Below are 22,416 nucleotides of genomic sequence, written 5' to 3' on the forward strand. Positions count from 1 at the left end.
AATAGGCAGTACTTTTTAGTAAACAGATTTCATCTGTGAATAATCATTACCCCAAGTAACACTGGCATCTGTTGTTTGCAGTGTTCTAACATCAACAGATGCATGTGAACAAGATTCAGAATCTGCATCACATGATTCTATTAAGTATCACATGATAAAGAGCTTATTTAATGTCATCAGCTTCAAGGTACTGTCTATTCCTGTTCCTTTTCAGTCCTTACGTCCCAGGCTGTGGACCTATTATAACAACCCTTTATGGTAAAATTTTATAGGAAAACACTTTTTATGCAAAATTTTATCAGCAGACACACTAAGGATGTTGTTTTGTTTTTCACAAAATAAAGAATTAAAATTCAGCAAGCATATTCTTCAAAAAATTTACTAAAGTAGATAAAATAACTTGAACATAAGCAAAGAACATATGAAACTGTGAATGAAGTATACAGCTTTTATAGAGCTCTCTAGAGAGTGTGACTGACACTAAAAAAAATGCCAGCCATAATGCAATAGCCCATGGTTCAATCGGTGCACTGATATCACTCAGTTGATTGTTTCATGTGCCGTTCCTTTTACAGCATTCATTTACTGACAGCAATTGAATAGATGCATATTTACATTAAGGCACTAAAATTGCAGTTCATTTGTAGATGCAAGTTTTCATTCTTGCAGCGAATATGTTCATGTCTTACAAAATAAAATGAGAAAGAAAGAAATTGTATATCAATATCTTATGCAGCTTCTAAAATTTAATTTATGTTGGTGGGTGGGAGAAGAATAAATATCCAGAAAACAAAGCATATTCGGTAATTATATTTTTGACCAAAGAGGGGGGAAAATGCCAAAAAAAAAATCCATTAAATAATGACTAGTGTGTTTGGGACGCTATCACCTAATTTTACTACTGTGCAAGATAGTCAGCAGAGTTCAAAAGAGGACAGGAGTCAGTCGATGATGATCCATGGGCTGGTTGGCCATCTGAAGCAATCAATTCTGAAACCATCAATTCAAAGTTGGCATCTTTCAAGAGCCGACCGGGCTAGCCGGGTGGGTAAAGTGCCTGCCTGGCAACCCAAAGGTCGCGGGGTTCGATTCCTGCCTCGGGCTTGGATCAAAGTACTGCAAAAACCTTGGGAGGTGCATTATGGCCACAGAAGCCTATGTGCCAACAACTACAAAAAAAAAAAAAAAAAACTTTAGAAAACACAAGAAAAGTGTCTACTTGAAAAAGTATATTTCGCAGGGAAGCATTTTAACAATATAACATATGAGCATTTGAGAATGTCCAAAATTTGTAAAAGATGGGTTCCTAGAAACCTTGCCAGTCGTCAGAAGCTGGATTCATCAAAAGAGAATTTAAAACTGAACCTTGTTAATACAGATAAATTTGTTTAACCTGTTTGGTAACCAATTTGAAACTTCTGATACATCTGAATCCATATTTGAACATATGCAACTGAAGCACAAGGGATTTCCAACCCTGTTGGGTTCCATTTTGGAACCCAACCATCAGCTGGAAAAGTATTGGCCTCAATTTTCCAGGACACTAAAGGATTTAATTTATTACCTTGCACCTAAAACCACAATAACATGGGAATATTATGCCAGACCTAATCTAAAGTTAAAAGCTGAAATTTTGGAAAAAAAGATGAAGAAAGTTCAGTCATCAGGTTTTGCTTCTCAATGACAATACAAATAGGTTGCACGTGCTAAAATTCATGAATGTGAATTTGAACAAGTAAATCACTTAAATACAGATTAGATCTGTCCCCACAGATCAACAGATTAGGTCTAAAGTCAATCTAAAGTCTCATCTTCGTGGGACTCATTTGATGCAAGTACAAAAACCAGAAGAATTAAAGCTGCAGCAGAAGAGTGGTTTGATGCCCAACTTTAAGATTTTTTTTTTTTTTTTTTTTTTAAAGGATTACGCTCTTTGTGGATTAAAGAGCGTAATCCTTAAGCTCTTTGTGGATTAAATGCAATTAGTATATTGAACTTCCGGGTGAATACATTGGTGGCGGGACACAGAATTTGCACCTGCCTCATACTTGACCTACATTCTCAGAACTTTCTGACCAACCCTCATAGATGCAATAAATTTGACATCAAACTTAAAAAAAAAGTTCTCTGGTATCGTTCAGATGTCCTTGAATTCACGTAAGCAATCTAGTTCTACAGATTAGGTGATAATTTATTCCAACAATAAATGACAATTTGGCTAAAAGAGAATTTTGTTAAATTCAGCCTTCAACTATCCTTCCTTAATTTAAGGATGTGGTCTTTAGTTTGCGAAGGCCTCCGTAGCCGAGTGGGCAGGAGCGGGAGTGCAGTAGCACACGCTCTTTGAGTAGAACGGGGTTCAAGCCCCTGCCTGCTGAATACGGTCGATCTGCCAACCCGCACTGGACCAGCGTGGTAGATTATGGTCCATTTCCCTCAACATGAATTGTTGAGGAGGCTTCCATCCTGCAGTGGGTTGATAATGGCTGCACTTTACTTACTTACTTTAGTTTGTGCCACCTGCAAAATTAAAAAGATATACTCATTATTTAATTTTGTTTAACTTTTCTAAGCCTTAAATACCCCAATCAAGTCCCCAGGAAAACACTTGGCCTTAAGATACTGCAAACAATGTAGTTTTTTTCTCTGAGTGCTTCTTTGTATCAATAGCTAATCTTGCTGCACATTTTCCAGCAAATCCTTACTAGCAAAATCAATCTACAACATATGCTCTCCTAGCAGCTCATTCACAGTTATGATCATGTCAGAATAAACAACTCCAGTCTTCACTGTCATTTTCCTTAATATGTTGTACCAGTGACACATATACAGCAATACCCTGCATAGCACTGATAATTGGTACCGAAACTGTTCAGTGTTATGTGAAACCGTGCTGATTGAGGTATAATTATAATGGATTTTAATTGAATGCATACCAGAGAAACAGTCTATAAACAAATTATAATAAATCGATAAACAATTTGCTCTTGATAGCCAATTAAAAGGATTTGAAATTTTAAAAAAGAGTGGAGTCTTGTTTGCTCTCTGGGGTAAAGTGATGAACCCATGTTTTGTCTGTTGTGACTAAGCAAGTGAGAAAATCCTCTCCTTCGTTGCTGTATCGCATCAGTTTCTTCAGACACATCCCCACGCATTTTGCATTGTCCTCCTCTGGCAATTGTCGGGGCACCCAGCGGCAGCATTCCCAAAGCCAAAGACATCACGAACAATTTCGCGAACAGTCGACTTACTCATGTTTACTATTTGTGCAATTTAACAGTTTCACTTGCCTGTTTTCAAGAACGATGCCATTAATATGTGAAATATTGTCTTCTGTCTTGCTCGATGAAAGCCTGCCCGCCCGATGTCGATTTTCAATGTCAACACGGCCCGCTTTAAATTCATTGCACCAAAAACACACCTGCTTATTTGTCATCACCTTTTCGCCATACACAGCAACCAGTTCACGGTGAATTTCACTTGGTGAAGACCATTTTGCTTGCAAAAAGCGAATAACTTCACACACCTGTTTTGGACCACACTTGCACAGTAGCCACCATTTTGCAACTGGAATCTGCTGTGAGGCGACAGTACTGCAACACTGCACTGGCGGTCTTTTTGAACATTATTAACGGGTCTATCTATCCACTGTGTTTCATCTCATTCCCTTTCACCATTATTAAGGGAAAAAATGTGTTATCTTACTTTTTTGGAAACCCCTCGTACATTAAATGGCATCCAAGGGATGTACTGTGATGCACATGTGGTCAATAAAAGTGCTGTTTAAAAAAAATTTTTTTTTGAACAGCACTTTTTGCAGCAAAACTTGTTTTATTTTCTTACTTTTTTAAAAAATTATCAACTGTGTGTTGTAAAGACTTTGTACTGAATTTTATTTGTGCTTTGATTGTGCTGAAGTTAGTTTATTTTATATGAAATAAAATTTTGATAATTCAAAACTTCAAAATTTAATCATTTTACAGGTTCTTCCCATCACACAGCACACCACTCTGACAGGTATAGGCATCAGCAAATGTATCTATGTATTCAGAAAACTTAATCACTAAATTATAGTGATTAAGGTGTGCTTCTTAAAGGAAACCAGGACCCAACTCAGCAGAACCATAATAAAGACTACAGCCCACTCATAGCCAATAACTATTTATAACTACTCTTTGTCACCTATTAATTTTCCTGTCATTTAATCAACCTTTTATCAAACATAATGCCTTCACACCAACAGCCCATCATTTCAGTTTATACAAAAGATGTTCATGCAGGAGAGTATTAAAAAAGGTTACTAAATTTTAAACATACTACACCAAAATTATTACTTGTCTCCAGTTCCTTTGTGATGACCTGTTAACAGCTTATTAGACCAGTCAATTTCTTTTTATCAAACCCATGCTGTGTTTCTTGTATAATTCTATTCCTGTCCAGATGATGTTTCAGTGTGTCCTTAATCACGGATTTTATCATTTTCTCTTGGGCCACAATCAGTATGTATTGATAAAATTAAGTCTGAAAATGAGCATGCTTTTCTACTACGTGCCATTTGTTTGGAATATATGCTGCACATTATAGCAGAATGTCCTGTATTCATTTGTGAAAGGAAGGAAGGAAGTTATTAAAAAAAAAAAAAAAAACAAATTTTAAAAATTTCCTGTCATCTGAACTTTAGAAGGTAAAAATAATTACATTGTAAAAACTTCACTTCTGTTCCCTTGAAAGACCTTTTCCAGTCACAAAAAGGTTTAATTTGTGTGTACTAGTGGCATTAGATAATGTCATAACAGTGGACCCCCCCTTTATGATTGATTTGCTGTATGATAAAATCACTTTACGATGGACTTTCCATAATAAAATACTGTCCACCATATGATATGAAGTAAGTGTGGTCATTGTGATCACATTTGTAAATTGAATATTATCCACAGGCTATAAAAATAAAGATATAAAGCATAAATTTACACTTTATTACCTTGTCAATTAACAAAATTAAATGATACGTTAAAATCGGAAAATTTATTTTTTACAGGTTAGAAAATAAAAATAAATTAGATGTTCCCGGCATAACATATACCATTTTTCTCATTATGGTGTAAATAGTTTAATCTAGATCCTTCAGTCTTCATCATTCTTGTTTAGTGGTGATATAATTCTACAGGAGTCACATGTGGGATGGCACCTCAGTAGCCAGGTGGGCAGGAGCAGCAGTGCATAGCACACACTTCTTGATTAGACTGGGGTTCAAGCCTGTGACCACCAAATACAGAGGATGCGGAAAGGTCAGGGAATGACCACCGCATATCCCCGGAGCAATATGGCCTTAGTTGCTAATGCTCCTAAAAACCAAACAACAACAACAACATGTGGGATTTATGCATATGTCTCATTTTTGAGGGTGGTCCCCATCTTCTCCAACAAATATTGCAGCAATCTCTGTTTTGGACGTAGGTGCATTATATCGTCTCTTAACCATCAAGTCCAATTGCTGCATTACTTCTGGAATAACATCTCATTGTGGTGGTGGATGAATGTGGATATCAACGTCTCTCTCACATTGTTTCAGCCAACTGCAGAGTGCCAGTGGCACAAATCACTGCCAACTTCAACGAGGGAGGTGGTAGAAACCCTTGGTTTGAATGTTTTTCAAGCTGTTTTGTTGATGCTTCAGCAGAATCAAAAATATAAAGTTGTCCATATTCTTGCTGATTTTCCTCATTTGGATATAACAATGAGACCAAATGGTAAATCTGGCTGTGTAATCTAAAACAGTATGGACGATTTCCAAGCGGTGATTTAATCTCTGCGCCCATTGATGCAAATGCCATTGCTGAGTTGTACTCTTGTATATGTTCTCTGTAGTTATTTGCTTCATATTTATTCTCTGTAAGCAGCTCTCATAATAGAGTAGGTGTCTCAGACAGTGGGTCAAGTGAAACCTTTCCATCATGACAGCATTTAGTGTATTTATTCGATGTATTTAACTCATGTCCCCAATTTCTTGCATTGCAATACTCACAGTTGTAACACATATTTCCTGTCATGCTCTTCCACATTAATTACAGCTTGTTGATTATTCGTAACTGGTACTTCTATCTGATTAGTCCTACGGCGTTTCGCAAATCATCTCATTTCTAATTTTGCCTCTCTTTCTTCAATGTTTTCTGTCTATCTTCATAGTCAGAGAGTTTCGTTTCAGTCTATTAGATCGCCCCTCCAATGTTTCATTAGCATTTCTTCTACATTTTCTCAAAGTTCTTACACACTGTTCAGCCATTTTTATACTTCTTAAAACTTAGAACAGTTTATTAAAATTGAAGACAGATAAAATAAACATACATCAATAGCTTTCAAGCACAGGTTGCCTTTCTTTAGTCAAAAAAAGTTAGTACAAAAATTAATAAAGAATGTCTGGTATGGTGATCATGCGAGGTGAACTGCATCAACGTGTGCTGGCAACAATTAGCAGTTGGAAAATTTGGTAATCATACCTAAGCATTTTATATATAAAGATTTACACTTACGTACACAGTTTAATTAATACTGTAATGTACATACTAACCACTTGATATTTTTGTTCACTGACCTTTTTTGGGGTTTTAAAATTTAAAACAGTATAAAAGATAAGCAATCAATAATAAAGAACATGGAAACACAAATTGCAACTAACACAATACACGAAAGTCAGATATGCAGTAACAAGTTCACGAAGCTTAAAAAGAGGAATAAAGAGAAGATTTCGAAAATTTATTTATGCTTTTTATATGACTGAAGATTTCACGGAAGGAGAAACACATTTCCCTATAACGTACACTGAAAGGAAAGAATTCACGGGCTACCTGGATCCTGGGCAAAGCGATGCTGTCACCCTCTCACTAGTGAACAAACCCACCACTTGGCAGGAATATACGTACGCTGCATCCACGTAGACGTAGATGGTAATTCATTGTCGGTATGCGTAAATGTTGTGAGTTAACCGACTTTGAAAGAAGGATGATAGTGGGTGCCTGACGCATGTGTCACTCTATTGCAGAGGCAGTACAGAAACTGCACTATCTCTGTTCGACAGTATCAAAAGTGTATCGGGAAAACACTATTACCGGAATAACATCTCATCATGGACAGCACTGTGGGTGGAGAAAGATAGTGGATGAATGTGGCTATTGACGTCTGTCTTGCATTGTTTCAGCCAACAGCAAAGTTACAGTGGCACAAATCACTGCCAACTTCAGTGAGGGAGATCATCAGGTGATCATTAGCCGCAATAGATTATGGGAGCCGAATACTCCCATAATCTATTGTATCCCATTGATAACACCACGACACAGGACTCTAATTACAAAAGATCCACTGGTGATATTCTGGCTTATGTTACCCATTTATGATCAAATTCAATGGAAAGGATCGGTGAAACACAAGCAGTTTCTCTTGACAACTCAAAGGCTTTCGATCACGTTTGGCATAAAGGTCTTCTCAATAAGCTCCCATCTTGTGGTCTGCCAACTGTTTTTTGTAATTGGTTATCCAGTTTTCTCTCTACCCGCTCACTTAGGATGATGGTAGATGGCTCTCTGTCGTCTAACTTCTTCACTAATGCCAGTGTCCCCCCAAGGTTTAGTTCTTTCCCCCACTCTTTTCTTCTTGTATATTAATGACCTTCTTCCATTGACCGGAAATCCTATCCATAATTTTGCTGATGATAGCACATTGCATTCTACTTTCCAGTTTGAGAAACCTTGCCATGCTCAATCAGCTTCAACTTCTCGAATATCTGCTACCAATTCCTTAATACAGATCTCCAGGTAATTCTCCAGTGGGGCAAAGACAACTTAGTTGATTTCAATCCTTCTAAAACTCAGTCCTGTCTTATATCTTGCAAAGAGGATTCTTCTGCTCCTATGCTTACCTTTGGCGACATTCCAATTTCTAGGCAAAATGATATATCTCTTTTGGGGATTACCCTGACTTCTAATCTCTTTTGGCACAAGCACATTACAAATATTGCTTCCTCTGCATCTAAAAAACTTGGTTTTCTTTTTCGCTCTCAGTGTTACTTTTCTTCCAAACAACAATTCACCCTGTACAAATCGCAAATCTGCCCTACCATGGAATATTTTTCAGACATCTGGGGCGGTGCCCCCAAACCTCTTCTAATTCCATTCAGAAGAGGGCAGTTGACCGGGCTAGCTGGGTGGGTAAAGTGTCTGCCTGGCAACCCAAAGATCGCGGGTTCGAATCCCGCCTCGGGCTTGGATCAAAGTACTGCAAAAACCTTGAGAGGTGCACTATGGCCACAGAAGCCGATGCGCCAACAACTACAAAAAAAAAAAAAAAAAGAAGAAAAAAAAGAAGAGGGACAGTTAGGTTAATTAATGACTCATCTCTAACAGTCTCTCCATTCTCTGTCTCACAGATGTACTGTTTCTGTTGCATGCCTTTTCTACAGATACTTCCATTGGCACTGTTCTTCTGAATTGGCTTCTATAACTGCCGCTCTCTCTTTCAAACCTGTCCGAACACATGCCACCACCAGCCAACATTCAACATCTATTTACTGTCCAACTTCAAACTGACAATCAACTTTTCATCTGTCTCATTTATTCATTCAACTGCGTTTTCTGGAACAACCTTCCTTCATATGTATTTCCCAAAAATTACAGTCTACAGAAGTTCAAGTCTAATGTCAACAAATATCTTCTTTTGTCGTCTCAATCCCCAACCCATGCACAATACTAAGTACTATAGGTTCTAATACCTCTTGCGTTTGTGGTTTTTATAAAAAAAAAATAAATAAATAATAAATAACTAGAAATAGTATTTTAAATAGAAATTAAAACACTTCAATCCACACAGATTATTTGGGAGTAAATAAAAGTTTATTGATTCAAAATAAAAGACTACAATGGCAACCAAATAAACCAAAATGATGAATTCTTATACTAGTAATAATTAACTAGAATAAAATACATATATGTCTATCTTAAATTTGATTTGTATATATTTTAAATAAGTATCATACCTGTGAGCTAGCTGAAAAACTTCATATATAATGCTTTTGTCTCGAAGAAGACTTTTTCCTGTATAAAGATATTCTAAAAACATCAAAGCGGCATCGTGGCTCGTTGTAAGCCAGTTTAGTTTAAAATTCTTTTCCCCAAAATCCGATTTCAGTTCCTACAAGTGAATATTAGCATATATATTAATTGAGAATATTCAGCAACAAAAAGATTGGCAGAGATTAGAAGTCTACTTTCATATCAACTAAATATTATCTTGGAAGTACACCTTTTACCAATAAACACATATTAATATAAAAAAAGGAATTATAAGTATGCTACTATTCTGCATTGTAAAAATGCAATTTTGAGTATTTTAATCGTTATACATAACATTACTCCAGATGTTTTGGAACACTGTGGCTCGTTTTACTAGGATAAAACTGAAAAAGAACTTTATCATTATTAAATTTTACATCATAAAAAACAGACTACATTATACTAGGATCTTATAGAGCAACAGCAGCAGCAGCAACAACAACAATAATAATAAAATAACAGTAACTAGCCACACCATGCACCTGGTACCAGTATGGGAGGGTACCATAAGGAAAAGAGATAATAACAATCAAGAGATGGAACCCCCAATCAGGAAGAAATTATAATAATTATGGGTTCACCTCCATAGATGGATGATGTCACAGAGAAATATTAATCATACTGCATTGAGTGTGGCACAGGATGAAGTCACTCGCGTTCAGCCCTTGGGCAGAGGGATCAGTTCGAAAAATCAGAGACGGTCTCCAAAGGAAGACAGTGGAGCGAGTGACCCTGTCCCTCGTATGGCTACCACAAGAGAAAGGCAAGACCATCCAGCCCCACCAACTGGAAGTGCTTCCTGCGCAACTGCACTAGTGACCACCCAGGAGGAGAGAAAACGCCAACGCATGAAGTGAGCATCAAAATGAATACATACATCATGCAAGCATACTACGAAATAACGAAGGCGGAGACCGATATGACAACTTACAAGGCAAGACTACATACCAAGTGGCTGGAATGATATTTAGGTCACCAAACAGTGAATAGCGGATCAGAGAGCAATCTTGGAAAAAATCAAGCAGGATATGAGCGATCAACTACAAAGGATAAAGAATATGGAACCAGAAGAGGAAGAACATACCACCACCAAACTAGAGGAGGAAGAGCAAAAAGAAATACAACCCACAGCAGCTAAAGTGGAAAGAGACGAGGTCAGGATATCCAGAATAGAGGACGAGTGGAAGAAGGCCCTAACAGAATTCAAAGGAATAGAACCCACAAAGATTCACGTGATACCGAAGCAGAGGCTGAAGAGAACATTGTGGAGAGTCACAGACTACCTGAATTGGCACATAATACCACATTACCTCGACAGCAATGGTGCAACACTGGAGGCCATCCACACAGCCGTGTATTGTGCTGCGGTAGCAGCCACGAGGATTAATGGAAGAGAAGCGAGAGACCAACAGCAGAAGAACCAAAAACAGAAGGAACCACCAGATTGGGAAAAAAGACTTCAGCAGAAGATAGAAGAATTAAGAATCAAGAGAGCCCAATTGACCCAGTACCAACGGAGCAACAGGAATAAGAAATTAAATGGAAAAGTGAAGAGCATCCTCAAGAGAGACAACGTCCACAGCAAACATGAGACAAAGAATCAGAGAATAGGAGAGTACCTGGACACATTGAAGCAGAACCTCCTTGCACTCAGCAAGAGACTACAACGATACAAAGAGAGTTCCCAGAGGAAAATAAACAACCGAATCTCTGATGAGGACCAAAGAAGGTTCTACAGAAATCTCGGAGAAGATGGGAAAGAAGGGAACGGACCACCCGAGAAGACGATTCAGAGAGTTCCAGGGAAACATATGGAGCAGGGAAGTAAGACACAACAGCCGAGCCACCTAGATAGAACTAGAACGCAAGAAAACCAAGGACGTTCAAGAAATGAGAGGGTGGGAGATTTGCGAAGAAGTAAAACAGATGATCAGGAACTCTCACAACTGGCGACGCTAGGAATATATAACGTCCACAACTACTGGTACAAGAAGCTCACTTGCACACACAAGCACCTGGCAGAGCAGTTCACCCGAATGATAAGGCACCCAGAGACAATCCCAAAGTTTCTCACTCAAGGAATCACATATCTGAAGCCTAAAGACGAAGATACAAGAAACCCGGAAAAATATAGGCCAATCACCTGCCTCCCAACAATGTACAAGATTCTGACTAGCTGCATAACCAGGAAGATATCAGACCACTTGGACAGCCAGAACATAATGGCCAAACAGCAGAAAGGATGAAAGGAGCAATTAACCACAGATGCTGCGGTTATGGAGCAAGCCTACAAGAAGCACTGCAACATGTACATGGCCTACATCAATTACTGCAAGGCCTTTGACTCCATGCCTCATAGCTGGCAAATAGTGGGGCTGAAGATCTACAAAGTCAATCAAATAGTGACAAACTTCCTAGGAGAAACGATGGAAAAATGGAGCACCACCATTAAGGCCGAAAACATCACAACCAGGCCAATCCTCATCAGGAGAGGAATCTTTCAGGGAGATGCCCTCAGCCCATTATGGTTCTGTCTAACACTTCACCAGTTATCCACTATGCTCAACAGTAGCAAGTACGGATATAACCTCAAGGAAGGAAGAACCTGTACACCCTCACCCACCTGATGTACCTCCAGCAACTACTTCAGATCACCAAAGAATTCAGCAATGATATTAGGATGGAATTTGGTCTAGACAAATGCAAGACCCACAGATTGCACCAGGGAAAGTTAGTCAATCGAAACTACCAGCTGCAGACTGGTAAAGAGATCGAAACCTTGGCAGAGGGAAAGGCCTACAAATACTTGGGGATGATGCAGGCTCAGCAGTTACAGCACAAGGAAATTAAGGCCTGCCTGACCGAAAAATACCATCAGAGGCTCAGAAACCTGCTGAAAGCAAAGCTGAATGGAGGGAACACAGTTAAAGCCATAAAAACCTATGCAGTCCCAGTGCTAACATACTCCTTCAGGGTCACAGATTGGACTAACACTGAGCTGGAATATATCATGAGAAAGACAAGGATGATGACCAAGAGCCGCCAATACTACCCGAGATCTGCCGTGGAGAGACTGACAATTGCCCGAGAAGGAGGAAGGGGCCTGATAGACCTCATTGAGCAACAGAAGACAGCGATAGTTAACCTGAAGGATTACTTCCAGAAACACACAGCAGCACTCTAATAGGCCATATAGAAGATAGATAAGTGGTATACCCCACTCAACCTAAGCGAGGAGTCCCCCCAAACCAGGAGGTACAAACGAAACTAGAAAGATGGGCAAAGAAGACACTCCATGGCAGACACTACAAGGATCTCCATCAAGATCACATATATAAAACTGCTTCCAATGCAAGGCTCACGAGTGGGACGCCCTTCCCTGAGACTGAAGGATTCATGCTCGCAATCCAAGACTAGGTAATCAACACCAAAAATAACAGAAAATACATCGCCAAGGAGCCCTGAGTGTCCGATGATACATGTCAACGATGCCACCTGGCCCCAGAAACGATCCAACACATCACTGAGGAGTGCAAGGTGATCACCCAAACTGAGTACACTCATAGACACGACCAGGTAACAAGGATAATACATCAGAAGCTGGCAAGGAAATACCAGTTGACCAAAGAAAGTGTACCACACTATAAGTACGAACCACAGGCAGTACTAGAGACCCCAACCCACAAGGACCCCATCATAATAACGGATAGGACAATTCCTCACAACAGACTGGATATAACCCTTGTGGACAAGAAGGAAAAGACTACCAATCTGATTGACATAGTGGTACCCCATGCAGAAAACCCATGGGGATAAATCAGAAAGTACACAAACCTAAGACAGGAGATCAAAGAGATGAGGCATACGGAACAAATAACGACCATCCTGATCATCGTGTCAACCACAGATATGGTGTCAAAGACCCTACATAACAGCCTAGCAGCAATAGGTCTCCCAGAGAAAACCTAGAAGAAACTCCAGAAAGTTGCAATCCTGAACATCTCTAGGATAGTCAGAGAGTTCCTCGACCAACAGTAACACCAGACATAACAACAACCACACTGTGTACTTGGTAGCAATACCCGTCACGAAGTGGAACCCCCAATCAGGGAGAAATAATATAAGAGCAATAATAATAATAGAATTCACCGATATTAGCATTAGTAGAGTCATAAAATGCAAGAAAGCAAACTTATGCAGCATCAGCCAAAAAAAAACCTCCCATTTCATCCCTAAATTCGTTCCAAATGCCTTAAATTTATTTAGGCTATCAACTTCACAGCAAAAGATGGAAGTCTGTTCCACCAATCAACCACCCACTGGCTAAAGGCAAATTTCTGCACATCTATTCTCCAACTGTCTTTCCGCAATTTGAATCTATGCCCCCTCAGGTTCTTAATCTGAGCAAGAGAAAGAATCCCATCAGCATTCAGCTTGCTCAACCCATTCAAGGCCTTATACACATCAATCAGATCACCTCGCAGGTGCCTACTCTCCAGGCAGTGCAATTTGCAAAACTTAGGCCTTTCTTGGTAAGAGCACCTACCCCTCACCAATCTTCTTGCCCTTCTTTGTACTCATTCTACCACTCTACATCCTTCCTAAAATGAGGCCTCCAGACCTGTACACAGTACTCTAGGTGTTGCCTGGCCATTGCCTTGTATAATGGGATAATCACCTCCCTGTCACTGCTAGCAAAATTCCTATATATCATTGACAAGACTCCATGACCTGCCCTGGCAGCCCATCTGCACTGTTCAGCAAACTTCATATTTGACTGCACAATTACTCCAAGATCTTTTACACTTTCCACTTCCCTGAGTGTAGTACTACACAGTTGGTACATTTCTCTTGGATTATTGCTACCCATAAGCAGTACTTTGCATTTGTCAATGTTAAACTTCAGTTGCCACTTCTCAGCCCATTTGCCCAACTTGTCTAGATCCAGTTGGAGTAGCATACTGTCTTTACTGTAGTTAACAACCTTGCCAACCTTTGTATCATTTGCAAACTTGGACATTAATCCTGATATACTCCTAATCAATATTACTGATGAATATACAAAACAACAATGGGCCCAGCACCGAACCCTGGGGAACTCCACTAATAACATTTGTCCATGAAGAGCAGTGTCCACTGATTACCACTCTGTCATCTAGCACTCAACCATCCTTTTATCCAATGTAGTAACTTACCCTTAATGCCAAACCTCTCCAATTTGTACAGCAGTCGTCCAATTGCAACAGTATCAAAAGCTTTCCTGAAATCCAAGTATATAGGAAGAGTGCCCAGAGGAAATTAGCCAACTAGATATTTGAAGAAAACCTGAGCGATGGAGGGCAATAGACCCCTCCCCCAACAAGAAGGCACTTGGGGAATTCTGGGGTAACCTGTGGAGCAGAAAAGTTAGCCATAACAGCCATCCTCCCTGGATATACCTAAAATAGAAGTACAACAGTCAATCATGAAGTCCCATAACTGGAAAACCCCAGGAATAGATAACGTCCATAACTACTGATACAAGAAGTTCAGATGTCCAGTTGATATGGCACCCTGATATAATCCCACAGTCCCCGACCCAAGGAATTACCTATCTGAAGCACACAGACACCAAAAATTGGAGAAGTACACACAGATCACCTGTCTCCCAACAATGTACAAGATCCTGACCAGCTACATAACCAAGAAGATATCAGATGACTTGGAGAACCAGAACATAAAAGCCAAGCAGTAGAAGGGATGTAAGTAAATAAGCAAAGGATTCAAATAGCAATTGACCATTGATGCGGCAGTTGTGGAGCAAACCTACAAGTTCTGCATCCTGAACATAGATTATTGCAAGGCCTTTTGACTCCATGCCTCATTGCTGGCTGATAGAAATACTATCAGCCAGCAATGCCCATTATCAAGGTAAAGAACACCTTAATCAGACCAATCCAATCAGAAAAGGAATCTTCCAAGGAGATGACCTGAGCCCACTATGGTTCTGTCTAGCACTCAAGCTGCTCTCCACCATGCTCAATAACAGCGAGTACAGATATACCCTAAAGGAAGGGAGAAAGAACCTGTACACACTCGCTCACCTGATGTAATTCTACCATCAAACTCCATGCTGCAACTGATAATCACCTCCAGCAGCTACTCCAGATCACCAAAGAGTTCAGCACTGATATCAGGATGCAATTTTGCCTAGACAAATGCAAGACCCATGAATTGCATCAGGGAAATCTATTCAGTCGAAACTGCAAGATGAAGACCGGTGAAGAGATTGAAGCCATGCAGAGGGAAAAACATATAAATATCTGGGGATGATGCAGGCCCATCAGTTAGATCACAAGATCAAGGCCCACCTGACTGAAAAATAGCAACAGAGACTGAGAAGCCTGCTAAAATCAAAGCCGGATGGCAAGAACATGGTCACAGCCATAAACACTTACGCAGTCTCAGCACTAATATACTCTTTTGGATTCCTTCTGCTTGGAAATTTGCTCATATCCAGCCAGTTCCTAAAAAAGGGTGACAAATCCCTAACATCCAATTATTGTCCCATTGCACTTACTTTTACTCTTTCTAAAGTAATGGAAAAATCAATTAACCACCAACTCTTTACCCAGAAACCTTCTGTCTGATCAATGATCGCCACTATGGATTCGTCAGTGTCGATATTCTGGCTTATGTTACCCATTTATGGACAAATTCAATGGAAAAGTTCGGTGAAACATAAGCAGTTGCTCTTGACATCTCAAAGGCTTTTGATCGTGTTTGGCATAAAGGTCTTCTAAACAAGCTTCTGTCTTATGATTTGCCAACTGTTTTTAGTAATTGGTTATCCAGTTTTCTCTCTGATTGCTCATGAGGGTGATGGTAGATGGCTCTCTGTCTTCTAACTTTTCCACCAATGCTGTTGTTCTCCAAGGTTCAGTTCTTTCTCCCAATCTTTGTCTCTTGTATATTAATGACCTTCTTCCATTGACTGGAAATCCTATCCATAGTTTTGCTGATGTATGGGACATTGCATTCCACCTTCCAATTCGAGCAATTTTGCCCTGCACAAACAGCTTGAACTTCTTGGATATCCACTATCAATTCCTGAAATGCCTACATCCATGTAATTATCAGTGGGGAAATGATAATTTTCGTTGATTTCAATCCTTCTAAAACTTAGTCCTGTCTTAATATCTGGTAAAAATAAATCTGCTCCTACGTTTATCTTTGATGACACTGATTTCAAGGAAAGATCATATATCTTTCATCAATGTTATTTTACTTCCAAACATCTGCTCATTCTGTACAAATCGCAAATCCACCCTACTATGGAATATTGTTCCACCATCTGAGGTGGTGCCCCTAAACCTCTCTTAGGTTTCCAGATCCATTCAAAAGAGAGCAGTTAGGTTAATTAATGACTCATCTCTAACAGAGTCTCTCCACTCTCTCTTTCATAGCCAATTTGATTCTGCTGCATGCCTTTTTTTTATAGATACTTCCATGGACACTGTTCTTCTGATTTGGCTTCTATTATTCCCGCTCTCTTTTCCAAAGAAGTCTGAACACGTACCACAACCAGTCAACATCCTTTTACTGTCCAACTTTAAAAAACTTTTCTCCTTCCTCATTTATTCATTCAACTTCCATTTTCTGGAACAACCTTCCATCCTGAAAATCTGAAATCTACAGAAGTTCAAGTCTAATGCCAACAAGTATCTTCTCAATCTTCAGCCCATGCATGGTACTAAGTACTAGGTATGTTCGTGTCAGACGGCACCTGGGATTTCTCCCATCTCCGCAAAAGGTACTAAGTATTATAGGATCTAAATACCTCTCGTGTTTGGGGTTTTCATAAAATAATAATAATAATAATAAAAAAAAAGATATATTAAGTATGGTCTAAACTGAAATTCTTGACCTCTTATTTAAAAAGATGTTGGGTTGTGCTTTTTTTTTTTCTTTTGGTCCAATTTTGTGCTCTGATTATTATCATCTCACTTACATGTTTAATACTTTTGCTGCTAGATTTTCCGACAACCTTTTAACTTGGTATTGAGTCAATCTGGATTGAAAAGTGCAGAGACATTTTTTGGCTTTATTCTCACTATGATTAAATTAATCAGGCTCTGAACTAGGTTGTTTAACAAAAATATCCGGTTTTTCTTTTGTCAAATTGGCAGAAAAAGTTACAAGAATAGAATGGTCTTCCCTCCAAAAATCCAATGCCACATAATTGGTGAGGAAGCAATGAACATGATAACACTTGATATACTATAAATAAATACATATATATATAAACACATTCATTATTTCCTTCTTTAATGAGGATAAAACTATAACTAGACATGTATTTTCCCCTAAACTACTTAATATTAATTATGCATTTGCAGTTTTAACAATCTTTCCTTGGATCTTGATTTCTGTCCAACTATGTTACTGTCCCTCTGTAGGGTTTACCTTTATGGCAACAAAGTCACCTTGGAATATGCCAGAAAGCACCAATTTCTCTAAATTATGGTGGGATATCTGACTCAACCACGGGATTCAAACGTAAACAAAAATTATAAATATTAGCAGGCCAAAACTAAACACCAAAACAGCAATATACAACAACAAAAGAACAGCTCAAATCACCACTACACTTTCTTTTTGTACTGTGTTATTTTGGTGTTTGCTCAATTAAAATTTCATTTCTGTTTTTTATAATACAAAGGGTACTAGGAAAGTTTTGCAATACAGCTTTGTTTATTTAATTTTTTCAAAGTAATTTCCTCTACATTCAATACACCTCTCCATCCTCCGAAACCAATCTTTAAACCAGTTCTGCCAAGTTTCACTAGGGAGTAAAGCACACTCGTTGTCCCAAGCCCGTAGTAGGTCCTCATCACTGGAAAACCGCCTCCCTTTCAGCTTCATTTTCACATGCGGGAACAGTGCAAAGTCGCAAGGAGCAAGGTCTGGACTGTAGGGAGGGTGCTCGAGAAGTTTGTCCTGTCGTGGTCAAATATTCGGTGCAGGCTTTGGCGCTGTGAGCTGCAGCATTATCGTGATGGAGGTACCAGGTATCCATTCTTGACTTTGGCCGCAGGTTCTTCATAGATCCAATGACTTTAGGCAGGCATTGTTCAGTATACCACTTAGCTGTGACTGTTTTTTGCGTGTCCAAAACGACACGTTCCACAATTCCACTCGATTTGAAAAATACAGCTATCATTTTCTTCTTTACAGATCGGGATTTTCTGACAATTAGTCAGAAAATCCCGATCGTAAAGGTGTGTCGACAGGGTGTGTCGTCATCATCAAAGACCCAAACTTTGTTTTGAGCCTTGGTCGGGAGATCGTAATAGTACAGCCAAGTCTCGTCACCTGTCACGATGTTGTTCACATACCGAGATTGTCCCTTATCAAACTTTTTTACATCTCCCGGCACCAAGTCACACGTCGTGTCATCTGCTCTTCAGTCAGTTGATGCGGCACCCAGAGAGAACAAAGTTTCTTCACGTGCAAATGATCTTGCAGAATCGAACGAATTGCTGGTGCATTTAGGCCCAAAGTATCCTCTAGCTGTTGGTAGGTCACTCGCCTGTTTTCGTCAAGCATTTTCCTCACAGCAGTAACGTTTTCCTCCGTAACTGACGTTCGTGGCCTTCCCGGCCTCTCAGAATCCTCCAGAGTGAAATTTCCCCTTTGGAATTCTCTATACCACCTGAATATCGTTGTACGATGTGGACAATCATCATCTAGTGCAAGAGTCATTTCTTCTAAGCACTGGTCTATGGTTAAACCACGCACAAAATTATACCGCAAAACTGTCCTTATCTCATTTCGTGACCAGGATGCCATCGCAAGCACTTTACACTCTAACTACTAATGAATAACTGAGCCCATCGACTTGGCGCGGCGGCTACTATGCACGTATGAACATGTCTCAACATGCAGCAACAAGCAGCTTCCTGTGATTAATTGTTGCATCATATTGCAAAACTTTCCTAGTATCCTTTGTATTAAGCCATATGTTCTGGTTCCAAGATGGGAATCAGAACATATGGTTGAATATTTATATATTTGTTTGTTGAACTGAGTTGGCTTTCATTAAATTTTGTTTGTAATGAACACATGCATGGACATGTATTTTTTCATAAAAATATCAACAAATAGAATTAGTCTCTCAAGAAATAAACTTAAAATTATGTCACTCATTTTGCAAGATACAAAATCCACGTACTTAAAACTAACCAGAATATACAACAATCTTATGAAAACTACCATCATAGTTTCTTAAGAGTTATCTATGGTGTATCTACACCGATATTACATAGATATTAAACTCTTACTCTTAACATATTACACCTTGTGCATTTAGTTATTTTTAAATATTACCACATAAACCTTTTGGCATCTCTCATATTGTGTGATTATCTTCACAACTGGGTTGTCATGTCTGCAATACTGGGGTACCTGCCAACCCACCGATGATAGGCCAATAGCTCTGAAATGGTGCCATCTGGGTGGTGATACTCAGTGAGAATAAGTAACAATAGTCTTCTCTATTAGTGAAGCATTACTTATTCGAGGTAGTGCAATACCATGGCAACTCGTTGTGAGGGAAGAGCACAATATGAGATACAGAGCAAATGATGCCTCTCACACTACCATCGTAGTTTCTTAGGAGTTGTCTATGGTGTATCAACACCGATATTATATAGATATTAAACTCTTACTCTTAATGTATTATGCCTTGTGCATTTAGGTATTTTTAAATAGATATTTGCACACATTTCCACAAGCTAATTTGCATGTTGTGCAGGCTGAAATGGCTAGAATAAATCACTGGAAAAATTACTACTCTCTCTGACATACGAACTAACTACAGAAATTTCTCCAGTCACTAACAGGCGCCTCCGTAGCCAGGTGGGAAGGAGCAGCAGTGCGTAGCACACGCTTCTTGATTGGACCGGGGTTCGAGCCCGTCACCACCAAATACGGAGGATGCGGAAAGGTCAGGGAATGACCACCGCATATCCCGGAGCAATATGGCCTTAGTTGCTAATGCTCCTAAAAACCAAATAACAACAACAACAACAACAGTCACTAACAGGAATCAAACCCAGAACTCTCCAAGTGGAAGACAATGATTTATCATGCTGGCCATTATATGAAAGGCATTATTTAAACTAATATGATGGAAATATGTAGTAAAATATAAATTTTACTACACATACACATTTACATTTTAATGTTTCAACAATACTATTGTGAAAGTTCTAAAGAACTGAATCAAAAAGTGGACCAAAAAACCTGATTTGAACATGTCTGGATCACTACTGCATTACAACAATGCCACAGCCTTTGATCAGTCAATATTACATGAATTAATCACTAAAACAGTTCTTCATCCTCCCACAAACAAGCCCAATTGTGCCCTTTGTAACTTTTTTCTGTTTCTTAAGTTCAAGGGTGAACTAAAAAGTTGCCATTTTTTTACTGCATACAGCTAATAAATATCTTAAATTGCCTCTCAAACAACACCTTCTTTGAAGTATTTAGAAAATGGGTGGAGAAAAGAGGAGAGTGTATTAAATAGATGTGGATTTTATCAAAATGGAATAAACCATTGAAAAACTTTACTGCTTTTGTTTTTAATCAAATTTGTCTCAATATTTTTTATCACCCCTTGTATTTACTGTATATTGTGCATACATATTGTAGAGTACAACTGTTTATTTGTTTATTTATTTTTTATATTAGCATTGCTAATGCATTTTATTTAATTAAAATAATTTCACTAATCTAGTGAAAAACACATTTGTCTTGTTAGTTATCACAAACAGAACATTTCAGAAAATAATTTAAAGAAAATAATGGCTACAGTTCAAACTCTTAAATCCAGTGAATTTGGGACCAGAAAATTTCTGGGTTTCAGAATGAAACCATATTGATATCAGTACTGCCTTGTCTACCATGCATAACACACACACTATACTGAACTTTATTTTAATAATGAAACTTAAGTGTAATGTTTAATTTTAATAATTAACACATTACACTTAAGTTTTTTTTTTTAGCATAATTTATGCTTGTTATTGTTATTTGGGTTTTAGGAGAATTAGCAACTAAGGCCATATTGCTCCGGGGATATGCAGTGGTCATTCCCTGACCTTTCCGCATCCTCCGTATTTGGTGATCACGGACTCAAACCCCGGTCTAATCAAGAAGTGTGTGCTACGCACTGCTGCTCCTGCCCACCTGGCTACGGAGGCACCCATAATTTATGCAATTTAATTAATTAATAACTGTACATTAAAATAACATCCTCTTCTATAAGGATACAGTCAATTGTGCTTTTCTTGTTTCAATTACGCTTCCTCCACATAAAAATGTAACTATTTATCTGGAGGAAGCATAATTGAAACAAGAAAAGCACAAATGACTTATCCTAAATCTCCTATCTGTACTCTTTATTTGCCATTAGTTTTTACTGCTATTCTGAGGTGTTAAAGAACTTTTTGTTTCATCTCTCTTTTTTTTGGGGGGGGGTTTAAAATGAGCTGCTTGCCCAAGTAAATTTCATTGCCCAACTCTCCATGTTATATTTCAACCACCAGCTCTATCAGGCAATGCATTCCAGCCAATTAAATTTCTTACAAACCTGCTCTAGAGCTACTGCCACACCATTCTTACATTGCATCTTTCTTTCTGAATAAATATGTTATAATTATAGTGCATGAGTAACAAACATTGGGTGTAGTTTCAGCGATATAGGCGAAAATAGCTCAGGAAGCTTACTAGTTGCTGACAACCAATTAAGACTGTATGTGACACACAATGACAAAATGATATTGCATTATCAACTCAAATACCTGGTCTCTTTTCTTTCTGGATTACCACCAGAAAAGACTGAAAGTGAACAAAGGAGCTATTGCAATGATTATATGAAATATATATATTAACAGCACAGTCTATAAGGACACCTGGCTGATCATTCAGGAAGTTGATAAACTGATTGTTTACTATTTGATCTTGACTGGTATAAAATAGGGTTCCCCCACATAATAAATAATACACAGGAGAGCTGCCATTTACCTTTTGTTCTCAATAGAAAACAGTTTCTTGTATGTCTGGTTTTTGTTGTGATAATTAACAAATATCAGAGGCAGCATTCAATCACATCAGTCTAAACAAAAATCAGAATAAGGCAATCTTTTGGCATGGAATTTTGATCTACAGACATCAAAATTCGAATTACTGACACCAAAGATCTATCTAGTAGAGACCAAAATTGTTCACAAATATTGTGTATTAAGAGTTTTTTTTTTTTTTTTTTTTT

The 22,416-nt window shown here is 38.6% G+C and overlaps 1 protein-coding gene across 1 annotated transcript in view; it reads right to left on the reverse strand.

Moving 5' to 3' along the window:
• Positions 1 to 22,416, reverse strand: part of LOC150082021 (uncharacterized) — a 320,259-nt gene that overhangs the window by 82,601 nt on the left and 215,242 nt on the right. The window contains exon 11 of the mRNA XM_090380398.1: positions 9,026 to 9,180. Coding sequence (XP_090236524.1) covers positions 9,026 to 9,180 — 155 coding nt within the window. The remainder of the gene's footprint in view (positions 1 to 9,025; positions 9,181 to 22,416) is intronic.

Source organism: Mastigoproctus giganteus, chromosome 8, assembly GCF_048544385.1.
Source record: "Mastigoproctus giganteus isolate SK-2022 chromosome 8, ASM4854438v1, whole genome shotgun sequence".
Taxonomy (NCBI): Eukaryota; Metazoa; Arthropoda; class Arachnida; order Uropygi; family Thelyphonidae; genus Mastigoproctus; species Mastigoproctus giganteus.